General features: G+C 37.2%; 1 protein-coding gene across 1 annotated transcript in view; it reads right to left on the reverse strand.

The window, feature by feature from the left end:
* LOC109819916 (histidinol-phosphate aminotransferase, chloroplastic-like) overlaps window positions 1-8,730 on the reverse strand; it is a 9,867-nt gene extending 1,137 nt beyond the window's left edge. Inside the window, exons 1-11 of the mRNA XM_020385891.1 lie at window positions 8,465-8,730; window positions 7,917-7,970; window positions 7,414-7,705; window positions 5,194-5,274; window positions 4,456-4,613; window positions 4,262-4,359; window positions 3,936-4,044; window positions 3,608-3,765; window positions 1,732-1,827; window positions 1,616-1,662; window positions 1,386-1,526 (exon numbers count right to left, since the gene is read on the reverse strand). Of these exons, the coding sequence (XP_020241480.1) occupies window positions 1,386-1,526; window positions 1,616-1,662; window positions 1,732-1,827; window positions 3,608-3,765; window positions 3,936-4,044; window positions 4,262-4,359; window positions 4,456-4,613; window positions 5,194-5,274; window positions 7,414-7,629 (1,104 nt within the window). The 5' untranslated portion in view covers window positions 7,630-7,705; window positions 7,917-7,970; window positions 8,465-8,730. The remainder of the gene's footprint in view (window positions 1-1,385; window positions 1,527-1,615; window positions 1,663-1,731; window positions 1,828-3,607; window positions 3,766-3,935; window positions 4,045-4,261; window positions 4,360-4,455; window positions 4,614-5,193; window positions 5,275-7,413; window positions 7,706-7,916; window positions 7,971-8,464) is intronic.

Genomic DNA, 10,082 nt, shown 5'->3' on the forward strand with positions numbered 1-10,082 from the left:
CGTGGCCTGTCACGGGATAGTGGTGAGAGTGAACTATCACCCTAGCCTGTCACGAGCTATAGATTGGGCAAAATTGGGTTTTGCGCCGTCTTTTTTTTTGGGAATGTGTTTTGTCTCCATGATTCTTACTCTATAAATAGAGTTGTTCCTGAGGTCTAGGGTTTGTAGCAAGACAAGGAGAGTTGCATATTGTAAGAGAGAAGTAGAAAGAAACTAAGGAGAGAAATCTAGGATTTGAGAGATCTTTTGGTAAGAATTGAGCGAGAGTTTCTTGTGAATCTATCCGAACACAAGAAATGTTGTAACTTGGAAGTCTTCCATATAAAGAAGACTCAAAACTCTCCCCGTGGATATAGGCAATTATCGAACCACGAAAATCGCGTGTCTTTGTGCTCTTGAGTTATTTTCTGCCGTAACTGCTCTTATTTCTCTTTATCTCGAATAAGTTTCTCAGAGTTCTCCATCGCCGACACTAGGTGGTTGATTGATCTACAAAAATAGAGTAGAGCTAATTGGGGTGTTCGGTAAAGCTTCCTCAGGCATCACTTCCGCATAGATTGTTGGTTAGTGGTCAACAATCGATATCAGGTAGCGATGGGTGTTATGCCACATTTATATGTTTCTTATATGATTAAATTATTTCATTACTTGTTCTAGGTTCTTCTAAATAAATATTAAAGATGAATCTACCAATAAAGTTGTTGTAATAAGAAGCAAAACATTTATTTGACATCTGAAGTGAGATAACTAGCAGCATATAACTGTCAATAGCAATTCATACTTTCAAAATAAATCTTGTAAATACAATATAATTAAAGATTATGGCACATTGCCAAGGTTTTTAATATCAGTTATCAGGGACTTATCCGATGGTCAAAATCTATATTTGGTAGCGGATATTGGGGATATATCAGGGATAAGTAGTATTTATCGGAGTGACTTTACCGGATGGTGATATACATAGTATAGTATTCTAAAATATAATCTAACCATACATAGTGAAATATAAATATACCAACATGCAAATAATTATGTTTAGGATCACCAATTAATGGTGAAAACTCGGGTCGGGTCGGGTTTAAAGTGTATGGAATAGATGCCTATTGCCCGAAATCAAAACTGAAGCCAAAGGCCGGCAATTTTGATTTTTGGGCCAACAATATCGGCTGGTAACTCACTTTATCACCGCATTATTGGCGATAACATCCAAAAATGATAACTGATTTAGAATTGAACTTATCATAGCGGAAGACCCTCAAAACCAATAAATCGCCAATAATATCGATTTATCGGCCGATATTTAAAACATTGCACAGACGATATTTAAAACATTGCAACTATTTTTTTTCTTTCTTCAATAATGGAGTGTGAAGAATATATCTTACCTTTAATCTCTTAGCATCCTTCCCAGATGTAACCTCACAAAGAATAAAGTTAGAATAGCTTGGGAACGGCTTCAAGTAAGGCACTTCCTTCAAAAGACTAAATAACCTCTCTCTTTCCTGAACTAGAGAATTCTTCACCTTCTGAAGGATTTAAATAAACAATTAGGTGACATGGTAAACTTGATAATCATCTTATAAACAAGCAAGCACATGATATTATGCGAATGTACCTCCAAATAATTAGGATTGCTTAGGGCAGCACATGCAGAAATTTCAGCTGCCACAGACACATTATATGGTTGCTTTGCCCTCCATAGATATTGGATAATGCTAAGAGGAAATGCACCATACACAGACACATTATATGGTTGCTTTGCCCTCCATAGATATTGGATAATGCTAAGAGGAAATGCACCATATCCAACACGAAGTCCAGCTAACCCTGTCAAGTTGAAAGCAGAAGTATAAATTTCTCAGGTTCATCTTATACAAACATCAATAGCAATATTTTCAGTGTATCATCATGTTGGAAGATTACATTGTAGATGATTATGTTGATATTAGATGAAAGGGGTGAGGGACTTCTTGTTATTTACTTCCCACAAAATTTACATGGTAATAAAGTGATGCAGATATTCTTATAGAGAACTCGCATGGTTCTCTATTTCACTGAAGCCTGACTGCTCTATGACTGAAAAACGGTTTGGTACTACATGAGTAATTAGCTGTAGGTGAATGGCAAAGTAAGAAAACAAACCATACAAAGTTCAAATATCTTAGTCTCAATTTGTTCTCTTTCAGCAGCAGCAACAACAACAAAGCATTCATCCAAAGCTTCTGTGGTAGGCAGTATGAATCTTTTTCTCATTCACCTATGCTAAAGGCTCCTCAGTTTCGAAAAGGTGATCAAATAGGGGGAAATAGCTAGGAAGAATTTATAGAGAAAAATGGAAAGCTCCAAAAACTAGGGGAAAGATTCAGAAAGCAAACAAGCAATTTCACAAGAAAAACTTTGATATGTATGCCATTTTTCTGAAGTGCAAGATTTGAGTCTAAACTGCACTTTTTGCGTGTGTATTTCTACTGATCCCCGTGTATTTGCAAGATTTATGAGTTAACCTGTGCTTTCTAATGTATGGAGTGGGAACTTTGTACTCTACAAAATTAAAGTGTCCTACACCAAGAGGAAAGAGATGTCAGTCAAGGCTGAAGATGCAAACCAAACTCTAGCCGTATGGTTTAAATGTCTTTTCACTATGAACATAATTCCATCATCAAGAGCAAGAATGACTACATAGTACATCTTTTAAATTTCTGCAAGACGAATTAACCACCCTTGAGCCATCTTGCTTCAAGATACATGCATTATCCCATAACTGTTTTCTTGACTTTACGCATGCACGTTGAATTCACCATAACTACGACTAGATAAATAGAAGAGCAAGTAAGCAATTCAACTCTATTTAACATATAGTTAATATTATAGTTAGACCTTTTTGACAATAAAAAGCAAGTGCATCCTGTTCAGCACAGAATCAACTATAGAATTTGCTTTTCAGTCAAAGCATATCAGACAAAAGATAAAGATTAGTTCTGCTGGAAGCCAGTCTTCTTGAAACATATAACAAGACAATCTATTGGATGATGCAAAGCAGTCGAGCATTACAGTTGTCATCTAAGAATTTTTCCTATTAAAACTGTTTCCAATGTTAGCAAAAGGTCCAAGTCAGGAAGACTGAGAAAGTATTCAAAATTCGTGATTGCTACCAAACTGAAGTCAACCAGCTGAACTAATAGGTAGTTTCTGACTAAGAAAATTAGACATTTGCTATGTGATTACCATGATTAGAAATTTGCTATGTCATTACCAGGAACTCCATGGCAGGTATAAAAATGTTCATTATCTGCAGCATAAATTACTAATGGATAAAGGAGAAAGCTTCCAGTCTACTAGACTAGGGAGTATAGATCAATGGCGAAAATAATGAGATGTGTGACTTCATCTCAGGTACAATCTAGGCCAGGGAACTTATTTGCAAGACATGCTCAACGACAACTGTAATTCAAATAACTAAACCTATGGAAATGATTACAGAAAAGAATAGCCAAAAAAATATAAGTTAAAAATAGATCCATATAGAAAAGTGATAATATACAATGCAAGTGATTTTGGAATTAAACAAATCATGCTCATGGATAATGACAGAAGCAAGCTGATTAACCTGCTCGCTTGCTAAATGTCCGGAGGACAATCAAATTTTCATGCTTCTTTACCCAGTCCATCCTCGACTTCAGACCAGAGAATTCTATGTAGGCTTCATCCAGTACAACCAATATAGGCATGCTAAGAATCTTTAAGAGATCTTCATCATCGATTATACTGCAAGAAGTAACAATTATGACATCAATACGATATGAGATTTGAAAGTTACAACTATATAACCAGAGGTCCAAAATTGAGCTATTCAACATCTTGTTCTATAATAATATTTTGAAATCTCATCATTATTGGATAAAAGAAAAAAATGGCAGACTGAACAGGGAATCTACCTTCCATCTGGATTGTTTGGGGATGTAAGGAAAATGCATTTTGGCATTTCCTCTTTGACAACTTCAGCAATGCCAGAAACATCTAAAGAAAAATCTGGCAGCCTTGGAACTGCATAGACCAGAAACATATGGCTGTCAAATTTTGTAACACTTTAGTTGGAATGAACTACATTCATTTCTAACAAATGAATGAAGTACTATCAAGAAATAGACGCCATAGGAAAGTTCAATGCACAGCATTCAGGGCAAACTGATCAAAATATCACTCAGTCATATTCTTCTTCGCAAAAAGAAAGGAACAATTTAAAACAAAACCAACTAAGTACCTTTAATGACCAGTGCCCCGTTAACAGCTGCATCAAACTCGTACATTGTAAATGTTGGAGGGCAGTCTACAATCTTATCACCAGGATCAAGCACACATCTACCATAGATTAACAAGATCAACATCACTACTATCGATGCATAATGTGCAAAAAATGGAAATTATAAATAAAATCAGGAGGATTCACGTTTTAACCTCATAATTAGATCAATAAGTTCATCTGCACCACAACCAGCAAGTATATAATCAGATTCAAGACCTGAATCTTCAGCAAGAGCAGCACGTAATCGACGGGTTTCAGGATCAGGGTAAACATAAGGAAATCGTATTGTTCCTAAAGCCTCCGCCACCTTTAAAAGTTTAGATAGAAACTTAGAAAAATCATAATCACTAAATTTTTATCCTTTTTTGTGGTAATTGCACTACATTCATGTCGTAAAAAGTAACATTGATGGATCTCAACGCATGTGGTGAGAGATCAATTGGACCAACACCCAGAAATAGTTATATTTCTTAAGTGATTGTAGAAATCATGAGAGGCAAGGTTAAAGGACAATCAAATCTACTGGTGCAAAAGGCCACTGGATCATGATTCAAATTCTCTACAGATAATGTATGAGTTCTTACATGCAAATAGTTAGGCATTCTTCATGAAATCCAAAAGTTGAGAGATTTGTCAGCATAGTACAAATTTTAGTGATACTCCAGAGTTATTTATCAGCCAGATTCCAGGAGATTGAAATTATTTCTATATTAGTTTTATTACGTAAAAGCAAGAATACAAACAGAAAAATTGGTCTAAATGACTGCTATTGGTGAAGTTAAAACCTACATATATTAGTCAAGCCATCATAACTTGCCTCGGGAGGTGGACCATATGGATTTTCATTTGCATCAAGCTTGATGATGTCCTCAGGCTTCCTGCCAAGGCGTGGGAGGTGGACCATATGGATTTTCATTTGCATCAAGCTTGATGATGTCCTCAGGCTTCCTGCCAAGGCGTGTGGATAACACCTGTCAAGTATAAATTTGCATCAAGCTTGATGATGTCCTCAGGCTTCCTGCCAAGGCGTGTGGATAACACCTGTCAAGTATAAGTTAAAGGTGATGAGAAAAGAATGGAAGATAAATAAAAAAAAACAACACATTTACCTTCTAAAATCATAAGTTGAGCTAAGTTCCAAAAATGGCCAGCAAGGAGAGCAGTAAGCTATAGTTCTCTAGGAAGAAGCTTAAAGTTTATTCCCACCTATCAAACCACACAATTAGCTATCCAAATGAAGTATCATATAATTGAGTTCATGTCTAAATAAATGTATACATGTCCAAGGAGTGTCCATGGAGTGTCAGAGATGGGTATGAGTACATTAAGTGGAAGACACGGACAGTGTATTAAATACTGGCTGATATATCTCTATATCAACTGATATATCGGTTTTGATGCCCTTCCGATACGATATTTATGAAAAAAATATTATTTTTTTATTTTTACAACTTTTTCTAATATATCTAAAATATCAGCCGACATTTCATTGAGGAAATATCAACCGATATTGGCTAATATCCAAATGTAAGGATTATTGAGTTTGGATTTGATTTTGGTTCTCACTAGACTCGAAAACTTAATAAATTCTCAAACCCAAATACATTAAATCGGTAAATCCTTAGTCAATCTCATATTTCTCCTCCCTCTTCCTTTGACACTCTAGCTCAAAAACGCTAGGCGATCTCAGGTACGAATCTCTCTCCTCTCTCTTTCTCTTCTCCAGTTCTCCTCTCTCTCAGCTTCTCCTTAGACCCCTCTGTCTCTCATCCTCTCTCCTCTCTCTCAACTTCTCTCTCCCTTCTCTCTTTGTCTTCTCTCTCTCTCTCTCTCCTCTGTTCTGTCTTCTCTCTCTGTGATCTATACATATATCTAATATTTCTAAACATCGTATATCATTATTCATGATGCAACTTCTTATGCTTCGAATACATTAATATGTTTTGATTGCATATTACAATGTTATGTTACATATAAACATCATCTAATATGACACCCTTGATATTTTTTACACATCCCATATATATCCACGATTTTCGCAATCTCCGACATGGATTTTGATCATCCAATATTTTCGATATTTTCGATATTTAATACATTGGACACGGTTATAGGAGCCTTAATGAGGTGCTCATGATAACTTAGCTAATAACAAACTTAAATCGCATGCTCTCACCAATTACAAAATCTAACAAACATTATTTAGGATGCATTTTATTCTACTCAGCTAAAGGTGTTTGGGAGGACTAACTTTTAGGAGCTTATAAATCATGCTGGCTTTTGATGGCTTTTGGCTTTTATGATAATTTTCTTTAAAAAGTTTTATGGGTAGATCATTTACTTAGTCAAACCTAGCTTATTTATATGAGATTATAAGCGAGTTTTTCAAAAGTTGGGGAATCCCATCTTGTTTTAAATAAGACTTATAAGCTAGCTCATTGGTAATTTACCAAACAATGGGATAAGAAAAAGCTAGTTTAAAAGCTAGTTGACCAAAAAAGAAGCTCTCCCAAACACCCTAATTGATGCAGGATTCTTGAAATTGGCATTACAAACCAGCTCTTAAGGGTGAATTTTGCTGAACCCCTATCAAATTGTATTAGAGCCAACTCCATGCCTTCTAGTTGCAATCATGTGGCATAAATGGTGACATCAGCATTACAATATTTGACCGGGACTGATGTTGATTCAAAAGTCAAAGTCGTGATGCCCGTATTGTAGTATTCAGTCAGGACTAGGCTAGAGTAGAATCAATCTACATCGGCACTAGTACGGTGAAGCATGCTTGTTAATTAGGATTAATCTAATCTCAAATTGACTACATAGGTAGTTTAGATTTTGGTTCTTAGAACTGAGCTCTCTTAAATCCCTAACATACATTTGCTCACCAAAGATCCAAACTTTTAGCAAAAACAGACAATATCGTCAAATGGGTTCATCGTAAAACTCTATTTATCAAAGAAATTCCAACACTCCTATCCAATTATTACCAAAATGACCCACAACAAACTCATATTCACATCATCTTCCCAACGGGGAAAATCATCAAACATCTTATGTGCATACTAAACTTCTCAGCCATTCTACTTACTATAAAACAAGCTGCTTACCTCAAATGGCAAGATTGATTGATAGGGAGAGAGCTTTCTGAGATGGAGACGGATGAAAGAATCGCCAGTCACTTGCTTCGGAGATCCCTCTATTTTTTGCTCCGCAGGAACAGCGGAAGCCATGAAAAGCCCTTGCTTTCTTCGACTTGAGTTGAATCCTTGCTGGGTTTTGAGAAGAGAGAGAGAGTCGCCATACATTCGTAGAGCAGCAGCCATCAGAGAGAGAGAGAGAGATAAAGCTGATAGCGGATCGCGGCGCGTCGCGGCGAGGTACCGCTAAGGCTATTTGGCGCTATAGCGGCAAAATAGCGGCAAATAGCGCACAGTCAAATAGCGGCCAAATATAAATATATTTAAATATTCTAAATAATAAGAAAATCATATAAAAATCTAAAAAATTCTACAAATGCATACTCGATGCCTAAACATGAAATATATATGTAATAATTACATAATATTAACAAAGTACTATAATTATAAAGATTAAAGAATAAAAAACGTACCTATTTATCAAAAAGACCGTTATTTGTCTCATTTCTTAAACTTTCAAGTCTCTACTATGAAAATGCTCAACAATAAAAAAACATTGATTAGTAACATCATCATCATTATATTAACTACTAGAAATTTGACATAAAAAATAAAATATTCAAGTATAGATAAATGACTAAATGAGCAAAGCAAGATAATATCATGAATTCATGATAGATAATATCAGTCTATAGATACTAAGCAAGCAAGCAATAAATATCAAACTCCAAACACATTACATGTCCAAACTCCAAACTCAAAACTTAAAAGCCTAAATCAAAGCAAATTGCTGATAATTATCCGATAATACAAGGGTCACAGTAATCCTGTTTACACTACCTCAAACTTTCTAAGTTCTAACAAATACAAATGTCCAAAAAAGGTGGGGAAAATTCCAACCACACATATTACTGGTAATCAGATATTTTTTTTTAAAAAAAGTATCTAAAATAACAGGAAGTGATTAGAATGGGATCGATGTCATTAACATTACAATTGACTTAACCTGAAAATTTATTACCTTGTTCTCTCTGTTGCGGACGGAGCCCAACAGAGACGAAGTTGACTGGAGGTGTGTTGACCGGAGAGAGAGGAAAGTGAGACCGTGAGAGAGAGAGGTGGTGTCGACCGGAGGTGCTACTGGTGCGGGAGGCGGCGTCGACCGGAGGCGGCGCTGGAAGGAGTCGCTGGAACGAGTCGCAGGCGGCTAGGGCACCGAACGCAGTCGGGATTTGGGAAGAAATGGCTTTTCGTTTAATGGGTTCGGGTCGGGTTCGGGGAGGGATTTAAGATTACTGTAGCGGGTTTTAGCTCTTTTAAAAGCTTTTCAGCGCTAAAACCCGCTATTTCACGAGTTTCGAGGGAGTGACTGTTTTCTCCGCCGAACTTTCCCGTGATCCCCTTAAGCCGTGGTGAAGCACCCATTGGCCGACACATTGCGAGGACGACTCGAAAGGCGATACTTCTTTACCACAAGACGAGTAGAAATACGACAAAATATCTCGAACCTCGAGCCCCACATTGCCCTAAATGCCATTAAATGCATTATGATGACCAATCACCTATGCAATGATGATCCGCCTATGCAATAATGACCAATCACCTCGCCATAAATATCATTAAATACAATATGGGCGTCATCATTACTCTGCTTCCAATAGTATTCATGACACATCGAACAACATCGACACCGCACATAAATCGAAGTGACCTCTTCTCTACTCCTCAGCCGACATTTGTAAAGTGGAAGCTGACTTAGCCGCCGGCCCATGCCCAACCAAAGTAACCATCCTACCCTCCCTCTACTACAATAAAAGAAGAAACTATTTTCCATTACAGGGTAAGCTTTTTCCACCATTCTCTGAACTTAAGAACTACTACAGTTCCTTTTACTTCTCCACACAAGCTACCCACTGACTTGATCCTCGGAGGAATAACCGGGGAATCACACCCGCCCTCTTACGATTTGTTGCTTGTGCAGGGAAATACAGTTTGCCCAAAGACCAGACATTTGTAGAGTTAGAGGACCTCCGTCAACACAATTAATCACTTTCATTTCACTGCGTGGTTTCATACATCAACACTCTTAAATCCGGAGGGAATTTGGCAAAACGGACGGTGGGAAACTGAACAACGGTGGGTTTGGTTGACTCCGTCTCGAAAAAATACGCTATTTACATATATAATTCGTCCAATTCCAACTTACGATTTGAGAGATATGACCCGTTCTTCGTTGCAAATTATTTTCCTCGAGCAGGTCCGCGTTTGGGCTTGTGTCGATCCCGCCTCTCCATAAATATGTGTTGTGCGCCGCGGAAGCCCCAAATAGCCAAATCAAAAGCACACACAAGAACAATAGTAGATCACAAGTGAACACAAGCCAACCAATCACAGCAAATACACAATATATACGTTGTTCGGCAATGTGCCTACGTCCACGGGGCAAGGAGGGGAAAGCTTTACTAATGAAATCAAAGGGGAATACAAATTAGGGTTACAAATCTTACCCAAAACCCTAAAATAAGACCACTTGATCTCTCCAATAGACTCCAACAATAGAAGCCCTCTTAATCCCCTTTCAGCAGCTCAAAATCGCCCAAGCTTAGCCCTAGAAACGAGTTTAGGGTTTAAATACAACT

This window comes from Asparagus officinalis, chromosome 8, assembly GCF_001876935.1.
Source record: "Asparagus officinalis chromosome 8, Aspof.V1, whole genome shotgun sequence".
Lineage (NCBI taxonomy): Eukaryota > Viridiplantae > Streptophyta > Magnoliopsida > Asparagales > Asparagaceae > Asparagus > Asparagus officinalis.